Source organism: Exophiala spinifera (assembly GCF_000836115.1).
Source record: "Exophiala spinifera strain CBS 89968 unplaced genomic scaffold supercont1.8, whole genome shotgun sequence".
Lineage (NCBI taxonomy): Eukaryota > Fungi > Ascomycota > Eurotiomycetes > Chaetothyriales > Herpotrichiellaceae > Exophiala > Exophiala spinifera.
In genome coordinates this window covers 2,225,418-2,244,509 of record NW_015622520.1, presented here as the reverse complement: position 1 = coordinate 2,244,509, position 19,092 = coordinate 2,225,418, and the positions used below count along the sequence as shown (strand labels likewise).

Genomic DNA, 19,092 nt, shown 5'->3' with positions numbered 1-19,092 from the left:
CTTTTTCTGGCGACGCTCTATTGGCTCCCCAACTTTTACTTCCTTCTGTCTCGTATTCAGATAAGAGCTTGTTCGTGACCTGGCTTCTGGACTCCTTATCGATAGTCTCCTCTTTTTCTTTGTTGTCCCAGTTGCTGAATTTTCGTTTCGTCTTTGTCTCTCAAGAAGCTGGTAGTTCTGTGGGATAGAGAATAGAGGATGGGGCAAGAAACTATCTATTACGGTCGATTTGTTTGGACCCCGACACCTGCCACACTTCAAATTCGAACTGGAGCTGTTCTCGTCAATAGCAGTGATGGTAGAGGAACTATCCAGAAAGCAGATTGGACTGTCACCAGCCCTGGTGATGCCGTCGACAAATTCGGCGTCGATGCGCCTGTGGTCATAGCGAAGGAGAGTGGCTTTTTCTTTCCGGGTTTCATAGGCACGTTCTCGATGCGCAAGGCTGATGCTGGATGGGGTCGCTGATAACTGGACAGACTCACATATTCACGCCTCGCAGTATCCTAATGCTGGAATCTTCGGAAAGTCGACGCTGTTGGATTGGCTCCAACAATACACTTTTCCTCTAGAGTCTTCCTACGGCAATGTCAAGTCTCCCATGTACAAGGACGCTGTCGAGCCTCCAGATCCGCTCGCCCGGGCGAAGAAGGTATACAACAGGCTTATCGACCGTACTTTAGCCAACGGCACCACTACCGCTTCATACTATGCCACTATCCACGTGGAAGCGACAAATCTGCTGGCGCAAATTGCCTTCGACAAAGGTCAACGGGCATATATCGGACGTGTATGCATGGACAGGCCGGAGACTTGTCCAGATTATTACCGAGACGAGACCACCGAAGAGACAATAGCGAACACGAAAGCGAGCATCAAATTTTGTAGAGACCTAGATCCGTCTGGTGAACTCCTAGCACACATCATTACCCCCAGATTCGCGCCTAGTTGTCTCCCAGAGACCTTGACTCAACTTGGTGCACTTGCGAAGGATGAGGACCTCAGAATACAGACTCATATATCTGAGAACCTGAATGAGGTCAAGCTTGTCCGCGACTTGTTTCCCGATCAAGAGAGCTACGCTCATGTCTACGATCATCATGGGCTGTTGACGTCCAAGACCATTCTGGCACACGCCGTACATCTGAGCAAGGAGGAGATGCGTCTGGTCAAGCAACGGAACTCAAAGATCAGCCACTGTCCAGATAGCAACAGTGCCTTGGGCAGCGGACTCTGTCCCGTGCGGGAGATGCTGGACCAAGGGATCGAAGTTGGTCTTGGTACCGACGTCAGTGGAGGATACAACCCGAGCATTCTGGACGCGGCGAGAAATGCTTGCATCGTGAGCAGGCATGTTGGCTTCCTCAACAATGGAGACAGCAGGTATAACCTTGGTGTGGCCGAGTCGCTGTGGCTGGGTACCATGGGTGGAGCCAAGGTTGTGGGAATGGAAGGTCGTCTCGGGGGGTTTGAGGAGGGTATGCTCTGGGATGTACAGGAGATCACCTTGGGCGAAGTCGACGAAGACGGCCAAGGCGAAGATACAGCGGTTGACATATTCGGATGGGAATCTTGGGAAGACCGAATCGGCAAATGGCTGTGGAATGGAGACTCGAGGACGGTAGCACGGGTATGGGTTGGAGGGAGACTGGTGCATGAGAGGCGATAACGATTTTCCTACTTTCTAGTGAGCACAGAAGCAACGATTCTCGATTGAGCATGTACTAGCTGTTATGGACCACATAGGTATACACATGGGATCATGTCAACCAGGCTCTTGAGCTCACCCATAGGTACCCCTACACATAGGCTGCTTGTGGAAGCTGTGAGTTGGCTGGCTTAGGTAAGCAGTCAGCAGCAGCCTCGGATATGGCCTCCGCGTTATTCATTTCACGTGCAGTGTTCACCCGTCAACAATGGCTGCACGCTTTCTTCTCTAGTCTTCCACGACTGCCACTACTATGCTGCATTGTGGGAGTCCAGCAAGCTAAGACAGTGGAAAAGGATGACCGGTCCTTGTGACCTGCAGATGTCCTCACAATGTCTTCTTCGGCATCCAATGCGGCATCGTCGATGGGCGTGCATACGTCTTCCTCGCTTCCCACCCTCTCTGCCTCCATGAAACCACTGGGATACCAAGTTGCGGGCAGAGGTTCGTCCTCGGGCTTCAGTCGTGCTCTTGTGGGAGCTGTGACATTCTTACCAGGGGGTCTGTTTTGGCTCATTACGTTTACAACAATTACACTGCCAACATGGTTGTTCACCTTGTTCTCCATGAGCCTAACTTTCACCATGAACTTCACCACACTGTAAGCAGGGAGAACGCGGGACATGGTGCTAAGCTGACATGTTGTATGCCAGGCTCCTGATCGTTCTCGCTATAGTCTCCACCATCAGCTGGTTCGTTCGCTATCGCTTCCTCAATGTATACACTCGTCTGCCGCAGGAGCCTCAGAGAAAAGAGCCGCAGTTAGATCTATTCCCAGACACTCAAGAAGGAGATTCAAAGCCAGGGCTATCAAACTATCTCGATGAATTTCTGAGTGCAATCAAGGTGTTTGGATACCTAGAAAGACCCGTCTTCCATGAGTTGACGAGGACAATGCAGACTAGAAAGCTCATTGCTGGGGAAACTCTACTGCTCGAGGAAGAGAAGGGCTTTTGTCTGGTCGTGGATGGCCTTGTCCAAATCTTTGTCAAGTCGCTGAGGGACGCTTCTGATGACAGTGCTGAGCAAATAGACCTCTTCGGCGAAGAAGAGGGGTACCATGAAGGCAATCAAGGATACCAATTGCTTACAGAAGTCAAGAATGGAGCGTCCATGTCCTCTCTCTTCTCCATCTTGTCACTCTTCACTGAAGATGTAAAGCTACGCCACGACGACGGAAACCCTACTGCCGCAGTATTTCATAATAGCACCTCTCATACACCCGAGTCAGGCATTGCTAGTCCTGCAACCCAGCCATCGACGCCAGCTGTGGCAGCCCATGGCCCTCCAGGTCATATGCATAGGAAAAGACTGCCCTCGGTCCCACCGTTGACTCTTGAGCCTCCCTTTGACGAGCACGAATACCCACAGTCTGAAGCGAATCGGAGGAAGGCAACCTCAGCACACCCTGACATTGTTGCCCGTGCTACAGTGGACACCACAATTGCGATCATTCCAGCAAGCGCCTTTCGTCGATTGACGAGAGTATATCCCAAAGCCACCGCTCATATAGTCCAGGTGATCTTGACACGACTGCATCGGGTAACATTGTCAACCGCTCACCAGTACCTAGGATTAACTTCGGAGGTTCTGCAGATTGAGAAGTCAATGAACAGATTTACGAGCTTTGATCTGCCCAACCATCTGCGAGGGAACGCCCTCGACAGATTGAAGGACAAGTTCACCAAAGAACGGGATCGCATCGGCCCGGAAGAGCTGACCAAAGGAATCGCACTGCACAATCCCTCTGTAGGCAGGCGGAGGTCGTCAAGCGGACTACGACGGGAAGCTGCTATCGCCGCCAGGGCTGCTACTGCCCGTGGACCTCCACTAGCAATGACTCCGAATGTCCCACGTCCAGTGTTGGGTGATAGAAATGTTAGTTCTGGTGATCTTCACGGAAGCTCAAGACCCAGCCAGAGACCAACTAGCATGCACGTTCGATCGACTTCCAACTGGACGGGCATGGGTGCCCCCGAAGCATCAAAGTTGGACCTCAGTAGCCCCATGGCAAATCGTGAGCAGGCCTACTTTTCTCCATTCGGCAGTGAGATACCCCATCGACAAGATTCTGTGGCCGAAGATGGCTTGTTCAGGGAGTCTATCTTGGAATGCATGGCCAAGGCACTCGGCCTCAGCGAGCCTATTAATCAGTCGTTGAAGCGTGGAGCTGCTTCTGTCGAACAGAGCCCACGTCTCATTTCGTACGATGCAAGAAGACAGACTGCGATTTTCAACAACGCATTCGGGTTCATCGACCCCTATGACGAGCTGGCTGACGGTGATTCCGAGTCAGTGTCTACGTCGGTAACCAATGTCAGTGGCCTGCACGGCCAGTCTCTCCATGACGAACTGATCGATGATGTGGAGATTGTTTTCTTTCCCAAAGGATCAGTTCTGCTTGAGCAGGGTGAGAGAAACCCTGGTCTTTACTATGTTATCGACGGATTCCTGGACGTCAGTATCCCGGTCGAAGAGAAGGAGGAAAGGAAAATGGCTTATCCATCGAGAGCTAGCACAAATGGTCATGACGAGCCGTTCCCACGACTACGGCGCACAAAAACATCGACCTCTCGGGCTTCATCGATTCCAGGTGGTCCTGGTCAGTCAAAAGAAGGGAAGCGAATGGTCCAAAAGTCGTTGTTCTTGGTAAAGCCTGGAGGCATCGCGGGATACATCGGCACTCTGTCATCTTACCGTTCTTTCACTGATGTCACGGCCAAGACAGATGTGTACGTGGGATTCCTGCCACGTGCAGCTCTGGAACGTGTTGCGGAGAGATATCCTATTGTTCTGTTGACGATGGCTAAGCGCTTGACAAGTCTGCTTCCGCGTCTCATCCTTCACATCGACTTTGCCTTGGAATGGGTTCAAGTTGATGCCGGCCAGGTCATACATCATCAAGGAGATGATAGTGATGCCATTTATATTGTTCTAAATGGTCGACTAAGAGCAGTCCGCGAAGCTGATGGTGGCAATATGCGGGTGACCGGCGAATATGGCCAGGGAGAGAGCATTGGAGAACTCGAAGTCATGACAGATGCAACCAGACCGGCGACATTACATGCAATACGAGACACGGAACTCACAAAGTTCCCAAGGAGCTTATTCAACAGTCTTGCCCAGGAGCACCCGACAATCACGATACAGATATCAAAACTTATAGCTCAACGAATGCGAGCGTTGGTGGAGGCCCCATCAACGGAGAAGGGCCAGGAGAGAAAGAAAGCTGCGGTGGGCGAATCTCAGTCGTCAAATTACAATTTAAGGACCATAGCGGTATTACCAGTGACGGCTGGAGTGCCGGTGATCGAGTTTGGTAATCGACTGTTGGCTGCCTTGAGTCAGGTCGGCGTTCTAAACGGTGTCTCCCTACTGAACCAAGCCATCATTCTCAACCATCTTGGGCGTCACGCTTTTAGTCGAATGGGTCGGCTGAAATTGTCTCAATATCTTGCAGATCTCGAAGAAAAATACGGCATGCTGCTCTATGTTGCTGATACAAGTGTCAACGCTCCGTGGACACAGACTTGCATTGCGCAAGCTGATTGCATCTTGTTGGTCGGGCTAGCTGAGGCCTCTCCCAGCATTGGGGAGTACGAGAGATTTCTGCTCGGCATGAAAACGACAGCCCGCAAGGATCTTGTTCTTCTCCATGTTGACCGATATGTTCAACCTGGACTTACAAGGAAGTGGCTGAGGAATCGAATGTGGATCAATGGGGGGCACCATCACCTCCAGATGGCCTTCCGGGTCAGTCCTGAAGCTACGCCTCATGCTCAGCCTAGGCGACTTGGAACTGCCATTAAGCAGAGAGTGCAGGTCATCCAAGCGGAGATACAGAAGTACACATCAAGGAGAGTTCGGCAAGCTCCTCTTTACTCGACAGAGACACCGTTCAAAAGTGATTTTCATCGGCTGGCACGACGACTGTGCGGCAAGTCTGTGGGCCTCGTCCTTGGTGGCGGGGGTGCTCGCGGTATAGCCCATGTTGGAGTCATCCGAGCTCTGGAGGAGGCTGGCATCCCCATCGACATAATTGGCGGCACATCGATCGGAGCGTTCATGGGTGCTCTCTACGCGCGCGACGCCGACGCGGTACCTATGTTCGGCCGAGCGAAGCAGTTTGCAGGTCGAATGGGTAGTATGTGGCGATTCGCCTTAGACCTTACCTACCCGACTGCTTCGTACACGACGGGCCACGAGTTCAACCGGGGTATCTTCAAGATTTTTGGCGATTCACAGATCGAAGACTTTTGGCTCTCATTCTATTGCAACACGACCAACATTAGTAAGTCCAGAGCGGAGATTCATACGTCGGGATACGCATGGCGATACGTCCGTGCAAGCATGTCTTTGGCCGGCTTAATTCCACCAATTTGTGACGACGGTAGCATGCTCCTAGACGGTGGATATATCGACAATCTTACCGTTGCTCACATGAAGAGTCTGGGAGCAGACCTCGTGTTCGCCGTGGACGTGGGTAGCCTGGACGATGATACACCGCAGCAATATGGTGATACGCTGTCTGGATTTTGGGCACTTTTGAACCGCTGGAATCCCTTCTCCTCCATACCAAATCCGCCCACACTCAGTGACATCCAAGCACGATTGGCGTACGTAAGTTCTGTGGATGCGCTGGAAAGAGCAAAAAACACACCGGGCTGCCTGTATATGAGGCCGCCCATTGACGCGTATGGGACACTGCAGTTTGGAAGTTTCCAAGAGATTGTCGAGATAGGGCACTCTTACGCGAAGGAATTCCTGGCTCGCTTGAAGAATGGAGGAGAACTGGACGGTGTGATCGATGCATGGGCTGCAAACAACGATGAGAAGGGCAAGCAGCTTCTTCGGGCCATGGCACCGAGAAGAGCGTCGATATAATATGTAGCGCTGAGCTGTCGAGAGCAAATAGGCACAAGGAATTTGATGCTCTTGTGTATATCTACATACATAGTGCTTAAGTTGTAGACAACTCTTGATCACAAAAGTGTATCTATGGTATGATGTCAACGGCTGCCATCGCCCTGTCTAATTGGTGCATCTTGCAGCGATTGGCGAGATCTGTACCAGCAGATCCCGACGTCGACGAGGCTGCATGATGGATCAACATCTGTGCGGACATCGTGACGTCGAAGATGTAAATGCAGCGGTCATGGACCTGGACCATCAGAAACCGTCACAATTTGCCTGTCGGTGGGATGTTGTACTTGTACCTTCGGTTGTGATATGGACTGTCTTCGTCCTGGACGACTTTCCAACTCTCCCAGGTTGCGAATCTTCACTGCACAGCGAGGGATGATTGATGGATGACAGCGGCATTAGCGGTGCGTCCTTCCATCGCGACGTCGAGAGAGACAGCATGTCTGATAAGCCACTGAATCCCGGGGTTGGTCGTCGCAAGAAAGTCCTCGTTGTAGGCGCCGGTGCTGCTGGCATGTCCTGCGCCCACCACCTGAGCCAGAGCCCGGACAAGTACGACATCACCCTCATCGACGCGGTCGACTACTGCGGCGGCCAGGCGTTTGCGGTGCCCCTGGACAAAGAGCGGCACGGGGCCAGCTGGTTCAACCAAGGCGTCCAGGGAGGTAGCTACATCTTCCACCACACACTCACCATGTTCGCTCGACAAGGATACCACGCCGATCCGGTCAATCTACAAGTGTCGTTTGGTCGAGACAAGACGTTCTGGACCAACGTCTTCCCGACCGAATCGACAGCACGCCACCAGAAGGAAGTCAAGCGGCTCGCGTTCGCGCTCAGGTTCATGCGCTGGTTCGAGGTCCTGTTCGCCCTCATCCCCATGAAGGTCTTCTTCAAGCTCTGGATGTTCTCGGAGGAATTCACAAACGTCGTGGCTCTGCCCATGGTCGCACTCTTTCTGGGCACGGGGAACTATGCGCCCGAGGTCCCGACCATGATGCTCGAACGCCTCTGCACGAGTCCTACGTACGGCATGTGGTATCCGTTCGACGACAAGAGCATAGTGTCCAACATGCCGCCAATGGTCGTGTTCCCCAACTTCTCCGAGTTTTACGAGACGTGGCGCAAAGACCTTGTCGGTCGCGGCGTCAGCGTTCGTCTCTCGACAGAGCTCGTCGCGGTGCTGAAACGCGACAGCAAATCCGGTGTCCTCGTCTCGCTAAAGAAGCGCACCCCCGCTCCCGACCATCACAACCCGGCCGGTGGCGACGCCGAAACGCCGACATTTGAAGAGCACTACGACGAACTCGTCCTCTGCTGCCTCGCCGACACGGCCAAGCGCGTCTTGGACCGGACCTCGTCGTGGGGGGAGCGCAAGGTTCTAGGGTCTGCCAAGTTCTCCGACGACATCACCATCACGCACACGGACGCGGACTACATGAAGAAGCATTATCAGAACTTCTACGACGAGTCCCTGGCAGCCAAGAGTCTATCTGGCGCGGACCAAAGCGCGCGCTGTGACGCCGCGCGCGAGAACTTCCGGCCCATGTACTATATCAAAATGTACGACAGGGACCAGTCGAAGCTGGAAATGTGCTTCGACACGACAAACTACCAGGCGCAGTTCCCGCAGAACGTCCCATTCGAGGACCACGTGTTCCAGACCATCTATCTGAACAAAGACCGCGACGGGCACCTCTGGACAGACGCCGAGATCGACGAGGCCAAGATCATCCGCAAGGACTGGTGGCACCAGCTGTGCCACAGCTACACGCACTACCTGTTCGTCGTGCCGTGGATGATGTTCCTGCAAGGCAAGAGGCACGTGAGGTACGCGAGCAGCTGGACCATGGTCAACGCCCACGAGGTCGCAATCATGGCCGGCATCGCCGCCGCCGTGGACCTGGGCGCCGAGTACCCTGAAGATCTGGAGAATGACAAGTTTGCGTTTTTGTCCTTCAGGCTGTACTACCTGCTGATCTACGGCAAGTGGTACAGACGCAGACACTCGAAGAAGGGCGACGTGCAGAGTCAGAAGGGACGTGAGGGCCAGGGCTGGGCCAGCGGGTTGTACGGGAGCGTGTACAAGGGCCCTGGAATCGTGAAGGAAGAACGCACGACGTGGAGAGAGGAGATGAAGATGGGGAGAAGCACGGGGAATTTGGCGGACGAGGTCAATAAGGATAGAAGCCAACCGTGAGAACAGGACCTGTGTGGAGGAGGACCGAGTTAGAGCATGCGGTATGGAGGTCGCGTGAGCACTCGTACTCAAGAGTCAGTTGTAGTCAGATACAGACATGATATACTACTCCACGACAAAGTCCAGCGTCAATGCTCCTGGTGGGTTTGACTTTCCCCAACCCGTGGAATCGGATAGAAGTATGTCGACAGATGACGGAGATGCGATCGGCTTCGCACATACTGTACAAGCACAACTCTAACTAGGTACGTAAGGAACGAATCGTCAAAGGAGTGCCTAATTCTAGCCTCCATTGTGGGTGTCCTCAACGGAGGTACCTTACGTAACACCGCTGCTACCTAGGTACTTGTAGGTACTACAGTACTCCGTACCTACAGCCAACCTACAGGTGGGTGGCCTTAGGTATCGTAGGTATTGTACGAGTACGGTGTACCTAGAGATATATGCTTAACGAGCCCTAATGGAACCTCCAATAAGCCTACTACACGGTGCCTAGGTTAGTCAAAGCCCCCCTCCCCCCCCAGCCCTCCAAAACGCTACCTCGACGCCGGGAGCAATTTCACTAGCAAGAGGACCAGCGCCTAGTGAAGTAGCTCTTGAATCCAGCGTCATTTCTTGCGCCTATTTCCAGCCACAGTTCCATTTTTTGCCCAAGAAAAGCCGCGGGAAGGAAGCTCATCACCCTCACTCCAGCCCGCCCATTGGGAACTCAACCAGCCGCAGAAATTCCCCGACCAACAAGTCAGCCATCCATCCGCACTGCACTGCGCTTTTCAATCAATTTCCCCCTTGCTGCCTCTACAAACAATTTGCACTCTGGTGTTCTTGATTCTGCGCTGTGCTTCAATCGCTCCTTTTTTACGCATCGTGAAACCCCCCCGATAGTTGTTTCTAACCTAATTTATTGAATCGTCTATCGATCACCTGGTCCCCGTCCGACACAGAAAGAGGCTTGAGCGTCGCACGTCCGAGCTTTTCGAAAAGTTGTCGCCTGAGAAGATTCCTGACATTACGCCATAGTCCTGGCCCAATTCCCCTCGTGTTCTTCTCACCTGTCTTTCCTGTCATCAACGCTCACAGTCCCAGAGACGAACATGGGTAGCTTTGTTTTCAGATGGTACGAACCCTGGGCACTCGAGGGACTCCCAACCCCTTCGCGACCCGACCTTCTGTTGTCGCGATCATCGACGTCGCATCCAGTCAGCTAACTAGTTTGGCAGGCCGCATCCTGATGCGAACGATGTCCATGTCACAGGCACCTTTGACGACTGGGGAAAGACGGAAAAGTTGGACAAGGTTGGCGAGATTTGGGAGAAAGAGGTACAATTGCCCAAAGCCGACCAAAAGATTTTGTACAAGTTTGTGGTCAACGACAACTGGGTCATCGACACCGAAGCACCCCACGAGGATGACGGCCATGGCAACGTGAACAATGTTCTACTGCCGGAAAACATCAAGACGACAGCCGAGGCTGTGACTACTTCGAGCGCTGCGCCAGAAAGCACCACGGCAGCATTGGCCGGTGCAGTTCCCTTGGAACCAAGGAAAGAAGCCACCGAAGGTAAGTTGGGATTGAAATCATCCCGTCCATCGCGAACTGCGACAAATGTCCTAACTGCTCTGTGCACGTAGTCACTCCGGCCAGCGAATCTGCCCCGAATGACGAAGGTGCAAAGAGCAATCCGCCAGGTGCATTCCCCGAAACACCCCAGCAGGAGCCGGAGGCCTTTGGTGTTAGCCCACTTCCCCCAACCTCTGGAGCAGGGAACCCTGTGACTCTCCCTGGCGGCGAAGCAGTCCCTCCGACAGGAGAGGTCACTTCCAACAGCATCCACTCCGCCGTCACTCAGTCACAGGAAGATTATGAGAAGGCGGGGACTACACTTCCGATTATTGGAGGAGCTCTACCTGGTGTTGGCGCTGTCGCCGCTGCCACAGCGTCTTCGGAGAAGAAAGAGAACCTCATTCCCGAATCGTCGCTGCCCATGGGCGAAGGTGCGACTTCAGCGCTTGATGCTACTGGTCCCACAATCGCATCCGCTGCCCCAACGTCGACGACAGCCGCTCTGGCTGGACAGGTACCTCTGGAAGAACCCAAGCCGGTCACCGTAGTTCCAGAGCAGGCGACAACGGAGACTGTCCCAGAAGTTGTAAAGGAATCCATCGAACAGGCGCACGCTTCCCCTGAAGCCGCGACTTCTGCTGAGGCTGTGAAGGAAAAGGCAGAGGTGGAGCAAGAGCTGATTAAGAAGGTGCCGGAGGCTGAGGAAGCTGGGGAACCCGCGCCAACAATCGCAGCAGCCACTTCGGAGACTGCTCCAACATCAACGACAGGCGCAGCAGCTGCAGTCTCGGATGGCGCTGAGGATCCTACTCTTGCCGATGAGCCTGCTGTTCGTATGATGCACCAGAACGAAGCCGAGCCTACAGGTGCTACCGAGGCCGCAAAGACCGAGGCGACGCCAGCGGCGGAAGCTCCTAAGGAGAGCGCGAAGACAGAAACACCGGCAGTGCCAGCAGAAGCTCCTGAACCGAAGAAGGAGACGGCAGCAGCAACTCCCTCATCTGGCACTAGCACTCCCAAGAAGGTTGCTACAACTACTCCTGCCGAAAGCCCTGCATCAGCCTCAAAGGACAAAAAGAAGAAGCACCGGATCAGTTCTTTGTTCAAGAAGATCTTCGACTAAATGGAGTTGGATGAATCAACCATGGCTCAAACATAACAGACGACGCGCAGGAGCTGGATTGTTTGAAGGAGCTGTGTAATCGCAGCAGCGAGTTGTGCAGGGGAACGGGGGGGTTCGGAAGTGCATTGCGAGGCACGGGCGCATTGCTGGGTCTGGACAGCGGATCCTTCGACTTGGGTTTGTTTGTCTTGTAGATATCCCCTCGAGTTAGTTGTGTTTGGATTGTGCACGCCATCATCTTTGGGCTCGGTTTAATACATAGTAATACGGAGTACTGCGATGTGATGGGAAATGTTCTCGTGCGATTCTAGAAGACTTCTCGAAGACGAAGATCTGGGTGTACAGGAGGCGGGTGGTGCTGATGGTAGGGCGCTTGTGGCTTGATCCAGTGATTCGCATACCATCCCACACGATGTTTAATAAGCCCGGGTTGATCATTCCTCGGACGCAGACTATCAACTAGACAAGATAAAGCTGCATAACGATACCTACTTGCGGCGGAGTGTACGACGGTGCCTTTTCTGAATGGTTTCCAGGCGAGGGTACAACCCCGTAGAGATAGAGACCTGTCTGGCCTCCCCGTAGTTCCTTGTCCTTGTCCTCGTCCTCAGAACTCACACAGATAGAAAGGTATCTAGCGACAGACCAGTGACCAGGTGGCGTCACCCTGCGAAGGCTGGCTAAGTCCAGGAGGCCAATCACCACGCTCAGACTTGGTCGCTTTGACCGCCAGAAATTGAAGCAATGACATCGCCAGCACCTCAAGCCCTGCGCTAACTGGCCGTCGCTGACATTCCTACTGAGGGGTACAAAGAGCACGAGAGAGAGGAATTCGGGATGAGAAGAAGAGCAGGTTCATAGGGAAAAGGAGCAGAATACCCTCGTTATTATTGGTATAGCAACAAGAAGCTGGCCAGCTTGATTCTCTCTTGGTGAAGCTCGCTTGAAGCTCCAAGCTCGCCGTGTTGCCGTCACCCGTAGCTCCTTCTGTCTCCCTCTGCGTCGTGGTGGCAGCTGCTGTTGTTGGAAGATCCTAGACGAAGCTGAACGCTAAACAGTGTTTTGACCTCTCTTCGACCTCTGCTTCACTCATCATCCTCCCTTGACCTTCTTGTTCCTCTCTTCTTCTTTCCAACCTCCTCTCATCGACCCGAGACAACTCCCACCATCACTTGTTACAGAAGGCTTCCAGAATCTCACCCCTCTACTTTAGTGCGTCATCTACCGATCTCGTGCAGCCCCGCCCCGAGACAAGCCTGCGTAGCAAGCCCTGGTCCGCTCCACTACGAGCATCAATCAAAGTACTGAGCAGTGAGCACTGGCACTGACTTGACGCTGCAGTGTCGGGCCAGCCTGCATTTCTGGGATAGGCATTATTCTCTTCGTCGCCACTTACGACCGTCCACCCGCAGGTCACTCTTGACTTGCCCTACGGAAGCGCTCCTCTCTATCGTCGACTCCCTAGTCCATCTCCGGCCGAATCTCCCCCACACCTTGATTCCTCGCCTTCAATGTCACTTTCCACCTCTTACCAAGCTGTCATTGATGCTTTAACCAAAGACCTGCTCAGAGACCAGCCTGACGATCCCATTCAATACTGTGCGAATTATTTCTCTCGCCAGCTCGCATCCGAGCGGGCATCTCTTCGCGCCTCCAAATCATCCAATACCAACGGTAAAATGGCAGACACGGCCGGTCCGTTTGACCGCAACCCCTTCGGAGCAAAGAACGTCAACAGCATAGAAGAGGAGGACGAAGAACGTGACAACTTTGGCTCCCCAACCGACGCCACGTTCAAGTCTCGCGATTCAGGCCGCTCACCTTTCGGCGGCTCTGGCTTCGGAGCTGCCGGAGGAGGTGGTGCTGCAGGAGGATTGTTCGGCAACTGGTTAGGTGCACAAGGCACCGAAGAGACCGGAGAACAACCTGCTGCTGAACCCCCCACTGGCAAATATGCCGCTGGTCGGAGGACCTCAGTTTCAGCAGAGTCCATGCAGCCAGACGCGGACTCGGGCAATTGGAAACCACCCAAGCATGCAAAGTCACCGGATCAATATGAGAGATTGAAGCATGCGGTGGCCGGCAACTTTTTATTCTCCAGTCTTGACGAAGAATCCTTCCACTTGGTCTTGGATGCCTTGGTCGAAAAGTCGATCCCGGCTCCCAACATCAAAGTCATTACTCAAGGCGACGAAGGTGACTTCTTCTACGTGATTGAAAGCGGAGATTTTGACATCTACATTAACGCCAGTGGTTCAGTCGAAGCCGGACCGGAAGGTCTGGGCAACAAGGTCGGCACGATCGGACCCGGTGGCAGCTTTGGAGAATTGGCTCTTATGTACAATGCTCCTCGTGCGGCTACAGTTGTCAGCGCTTCCAAGGGAGGTATGCTGTGGGCTTTGGATCGTCTCACCTTCCGCAGAATCCTCATGGACAATGCCTTTCAGAAGCGAAAGATGTACGAAGGCTTCCTGGAAGAGGTTCCCCTGCTCGCATCACTCAAACCCTATGAAAGATCAAAGATTGCAGACGCCTTGGAGACTGTCAAGTTCAATGCAGGAGACAAGATCATCACAGAGGGAGAGCCTGGCGATGCTTTCTACCTCTTGGAATCTGGTGAAGCCAATGCTTTCAAGCAAGGCATCGACAAGTCGGTCAAGGATTACCATCGAGGCGACTTTTTTGGTGAATTGGCACTGTTGGACGACAAACCTCGTGCGGCAACCGTCGTTGCCAAAACCGCAGTAAAGGTGGCCAAACTGGGACGAGATGGATTTAAGCGGCTCCTCGGTCCAGTTGAGAGCATCATGAGGCGGGAAGACTACGATGATGGAGACCCATTGAGCCAAGCAAAGACAGTCACTTAGGAGATGGCCCTGCGCGGAAATGGACTGCTGATTTGACCAGATTATGATTGAATGGCATGGGGAAACATTACGAAACAGATATGAGGCAATATACCAGTTCAGAACAATATGAGTATGGGCGGGCAAAGGTTTTTCCTGCGCTGATAAGAGGGAGTGCCAGGACGAGTCATGTTGACTGATTGATTGAATGAACGGCTGGACAGGGAACAAGGGGGAAACAACGTCTCGCATGGGAATCAACCCTGGAGAGTCCGTCTAGCTAAAGCAGCAAAGGTATTGCTTGCATTTTATCTTTCGGGTTAATCGAATTCCTATTACGCGTATCCATGAGACTTGCTATACCTTGCAGGAGCGCTAAAGAACGGAGGGGTTGATCACCCTTAGAGTCAGATCTTAGACGGTCCTCGCAGTCGTACCTTGTATGTCTCCAAGCAACTCATTGACGACACCTCTTGGTCATCACTCGTAGTTCAGACGAGTACGAGTTCAGTGAATTGCGCGATGCGAGTGGTGGTTAACAACCAGAGAGCAGTGTCATGGCTCTGCGTGGAGCGAGGGAGATGAGGTCTAGAATGTCTGATTGTGCTATGAAATATGGACTCGGTAAGAGTAATGAGGCGATAGGCGCCTGCCGCGGTCACACCCACGTGACCCGCACGTGACACGTGCCTTGGCAAGCAGTCCCCTCGAGGTTGATGTCCGAATTGCCATTTTAGTCTGAATGGTTCACCGTAGTCTTACCACAACGCGCACCTTTTTTGCAATCTAGGGCGATTTTGACTTTAGTACAGCAGTAAGACGGCATTCAAATGAACAAAGACACGATGCTGCTGACGAGAGAATTTGATTGCTTATATGTAACACCGCCATCCATCTAATCTTCTGGACTTTTTATATCATCATATCACCCAGTGTTCGAGACTTTTCATTCTTTCTCTTTGCCCTTTGGCCCACGACTTCAGGATCAACCCTTGGCAATGTTTACTGATCAGTTCGGCTAACACCACCACCAGCACCACCGACATTACTACGCCCGTACGAGTACGGTGACTCAGTGCACTCGGCACTAACTAGTAGCTACACTATTGTACTCGGGAGTCGTACATTGGCTTCCTTGCAGAAGTTCAATTCTGATTACTGATCCCAAAAATGGCGGGCATTCATTTTCCTTTGGTCGTGCAAGACCCGAGTAATAGCAGCGATTGCTGCTCGAGAGTCAAATGGTCCAATGACAAAGGTCATACAAGGTGGCGGCAGCCTCCTTTCCGACTTTGAATCTCGCCATTTTTGCAAAGGTTTGTTATCCAGCTGCGGCCGCAGCTGCGAATCCGCCTTGGGACAGCCACCCAGGTCGCATCTGCCAGCCAACCGAGGGACGAACAAACCCTAGAGAACGGTGACGGCGGTACCTCCGGTGGAAAGGTATCTATCTCCTGGCTCTTCTTGTCTCCTCTTTCTTGGTGAGTTGATTGATGTGATGTCAGTTGTGATGGTTTTCCTCTGTTTACTAAACAGGGCACGGTTATACTTCTGTCTTCGGTTGATTCTTCTCGTCTTACGACCAGGCTACGTGGATTCAATTTAACTACTCTACCTGGGCTTGGGTGTTTTCTCAGCATACCACGCCCCTCTCGTACAAGCCTACAAAGCACGGTTTGTCATTGCCTTGAACGCTTCGGCCGTGTGCCGGGATTCGATTCTAGAGGGCGAACAATGGGCGCTCCCAGAATATGACTACATATTCTCAGACCCCTTCCTTGCCTGTGCCCGTTGAATTTGAGCGTCGGCATCACCTTTGCATATCCGTACAGATAGTGCAAGTTTACACGTCGAGTGGAGACCGGTTCTAACACTGTGTCCTGAGATTGTTTCTGTTGGGAACTATTCACGAAGAGACGACAGGTTGAAGGGCGAGTGTTGAGAATCAGTCCTTTTTATACCCGAGCTCAGGGGGTGACAATCCAAAAGCTGCTCTGCTGAGTCTTGTCTTGCGCTGTCATCACCTCGTGGCATTGAAGAACTAGAGCATCGGTTCTCTGGCTCAGTCTTGTCCTCGCGTCAGGTCATTGCTCTCCTCTATCCAACACAAGTGGGATACCTCCCTCGCCTCAGTCTCAGTCGAGAGAACCTCATAGTCTCAGCCTCACGAGTCATCCACTTTCTGTTCTTCTTTCCATCCCGACATGGTAGAGCAACCGGTAGCAGTCGGAAACCTCGAAAAGAATGAACCATCGTACAAGTCGGACGACGAATCAATGTCATCCTCCTCGGCTGTTTCTGTCCCAGTGGTGGACGCTGAACCTACAGGTGGCGACATCGAAAAGACAACCACAAAATCCACACAGAGAACACATCGCAGTAATCGGTCACAGTGGGAGAAACAAATCACTTCAGCGGTAGATTGGACCGGCGACGACGACCCTGATAATCCACTGAATTGGGGTCGTGCAAAGAAGATCTACCATGTTCTCATTCCAGCGTTCCAGTGCTTTACAATGTATGTATATCTCCAAGGCACTCGCCCGTTTTCCGCGCGTTCAAGAGATTATGTATAGGAGAGAGATACGGAACATTCGCTGACATTATTCATGAAACAGTACCTTCGGATCGTCAGTCATCTCACCCGGTATGTAACCTTGTTGTCTTCCAACATAAGGTCCTTCTTATCGTCTTAGCCAGCCTCTGACTTTTCTTCTTTCTTTGTGCAGCCGTTCGCGAGATAGCGATACATTTCAACGTATCCAGAACCGCCGCCATCCTCCCCTTGACGGTTTACGTCGTGGGTCTCGGTCTGGGGCCCGTCATGAGCGCGCCCCTGAGCGAAACGTACGGCCGGCGAGCGGTGTACCTAATCTTCTTCCCGCCGTCGCTGCTCTTCACGCTGGGTGCCGGGTTTTCCAACTCCTTCGCGAGCCTCGTCATCTGTCGTCTCCTGGCAGGTATTCTGGGCTCGGGGTGTCTAGCGGTGGGCGCGGGCACCAACAGCGACCTATTCGCGCACTTCAACCGAGCCGTCGCGAGCTCCATGTTCCTCGTCGCTCCGTTTTTGGGACCGTCCCTAGGCCCCGCGATCGGAGGGTACGTCACGATGGAGCGCTCCTGGCGCTGGACGCAGTGGGTGATCCTCTTCGCCGGTGCCATCACGTACGCCGTGTGCATCCCACAGCGGGAGACATATAAGCGCATCATCCTCCAGCGGCGCGCGAAGAAGCTCGGCGTCCCTGGCCCGCCGAACCCGTTGCCGCCCGGCATGTCGAAGTGGCGCTTCATTTTCCTCGTCACCATCTTGAGACCGATCCAGATGCTCTTCACCGAGAGCATCGTCGCGTTCCTGAGCATCTACGTCGCCTTCAACTTCAGCGTCCTCTTCGGGTTTTTTGCTGCTTTCCCACTGGTATTCCAGCACGAAGTGCCCGAGATCCGTATATACGACTTCAACCAGGGCGAGTCCGGCTTGGTGTTTTTGGGAATAGGCGCGGGCGTCATAATCGCCGGCGCCATCTTCATCGTCATGGACAGGTTAATGTACCGCAAAAAGACGCTCAAGAGGCGCGCAACGGGAGATTTTAACCCCTTGCCACCTGAAGAACGTCTCTGGCCGGCCATGTTGGGGAGTGTGTTGTTGCCGGTCGGTTTGTTTTGGTTTGGGTAAGTCCGATGCGTTTCATTTTTGCATTTGAAATTGAGGAAGCCGGGCAGAGCGACGCCATTGAGACGACAAAGTCATATATGACAGGACTAAACTGCCGACTGGAGACTTTGCTGATCGCTACGTTTCAACAGGTGGAGCGCACGAAAGGACGTACATTGGATCAGTCCCGTTCTGGCCACTATCCCTTTCGGAATCGGGAACTTGTTGGTATTTACCTCGACCGTCCTATACTTGATCGATACTTATGGGCCTGTAAGTCTCAACTTTCACGCTTGTTACACCTACTTTTGTTTTGACGCCCCCGATTACCGCATGTCGGTCGATGGCGAACCCCCGTTATATTGCATCCCCCGTCGTCTAAGCCCAGCACGCAACCCCCCTACCCGGGAACAAAAGACTCAACAACACGAACTTCATGAAACTCGTACCTGTCATTTCTTTTCGTTTTCTTGGGGTGTTGGGAAAGGATAACCCGTTACTGACGCGGATTCAACTTGCGAAATGATTAGATGACTGGTGCCAGCGCCGCTGCTGCAAATGGAGTTTTGCGGTACATGGTTGGTGCCGTATTTCCATTGTTTACTGTACAGATGTAAGTTCACCCTGTTTCGACTTGTCCCTGGCTGGTTTCTAGGAGAAAGAAAAAAAGAGAAAACGATGAGCAAGAGTCAAATGATACAGGATACGGCAGATCACGTATCCATGACATCGTGTCACGACAAAGGCTAACTTTTCCTTCCCCCTTTTTTCCGGGGGGAGTTTCCGTATAGGTATCAAGCTCTCGGCGTACACTGGGCCACAAGTCTCTTCGGGTTCGTGACCATTGCGTTGATGCCTATTCCGTGGGTGCTGTACAAGTTTGGTCCGACGATCAGAAAGAGAAGTGCATATACACATTAATAAATGAGACAGAAGACAGAAGGGGGGAGGAGTGAAGGGGAGATGAAGGAGGACAGGGGGATGTGTGTGTGTGTGTGAGAGAGAGTGTGTGTGTGAGAGAGAGAGAGAGTGAGAGAGAGAGAGAGTGAGAGAGAGAGAGAGTGAGAGAGAGAGAG

General features: G+C 52.8%; 6 protein-coding genes across 6 annotated transcripts; all 6 read left to right on the top strand.

The window, feature by feature from the left end:
- Positions 1–448: 448 nt before the first annotated feature.
- PV08_10856 (guanine deaminase) lies at positions 449–1,669 on the top strand (the record flags this gene model as incomplete). The annotated part of the gene is made up of 1 exon (XM_016385169.1): positions 449–1,669. One exon carries the CDS (start codon positions 449–451, stop codon positions 1,667–1,669), a length of 1,221 nt encoding a protein of 406 aa, XP_016231771.1.
- Positions 1,670–2,040: 371 nt separating this feature from the next.
- Positions 2,041–6,592, top strand: PV08_10855 (uncharacterized protein; the record flags this gene model as incomplete). Its single annotated transcript, XM_016385168.1, has 2 exons — positions 2,041–2,309; positions 2,362–6,592. 2 exons carry the CDS (start codon positions 2,041–2,043, stop codon positions 6,590–6,592), a joined length of 4,500 nt encoding a protein of 1,499 aa, XP_016231770.1.
- A 478-nt stretch (positions 6,593–7,070) lies between these two features.
- Positions 7,071–8,831, top strand: PV08_10854 (uncharacterized protein; the record flags this gene model as incomplete). Its single annotated transcript, XM_016385167.1, has 1 exon — positions 7,071–8,831. One exon carries the CDS (start codon positions 7,071–7,073, stop codon positions 8,829–8,831), a length of 1,761 nt encoding a protein of 586 aa, XP_016231769.1.
- A 1,094-nt stretch (positions 8,832–9,925) lies between these two features.
- Positions 9,926–11,518, top strand: PV08_10853 (uncharacterized protein; the record flags this gene model as incomplete). The annotated part of the gene is made up of 3 exons (XM_016385166.1): positions 9,926–9,948; positions 10,052–10,392; positions 10,464–11,518. 3 exons carry the CDS (start codon positions 9,926–9,928, stop codon positions 11,516–11,518), a joined length of 1,419 nt encoding a protein of 472 aa, XP_016231768.1.
- A 1,511-nt stretch (positions 11,519–13,029) lies between these two features.
- On the top strand, positions 13,030–14,385 carry PV08_10852 (uncharacterized protein; the record flags this gene model as incomplete). The annotated part of the gene is made up of 1 exon (XM_016385165.1): positions 13,030–14,385. The coding sequence occupies one exon, from the start codon at positions 13,030–13,032 to the stop codon at positions 14,383–14,385; it is 1,356 nt and encodes a 451-aa protein (XP_016231767.1).
- A 2,183-nt stretch (positions 14,386–16,568) lies between these two features.
- PV08_10851 (uncharacterized protein) lies at positions 16,569–18,633 on the top strand (the record flags this gene model as incomplete). Its single annotated transcript, XM_016385164.1, has 5 exons — positions 16,569–16,882; positions 16,983–17,011; positions 17,094–18,033; positions 18,169–18,289; positions 18,547–18,633. 5 exons carry the CDS (start codon positions 16,569–16,571, stop codon positions 18,631–18,633), a joined length of 1,491 nt encoding a protein of 496 aa, XP_016231766.1.
- Between the last annotated feature and the right edge of the window lie 459 nt (positions 18,634–19,092).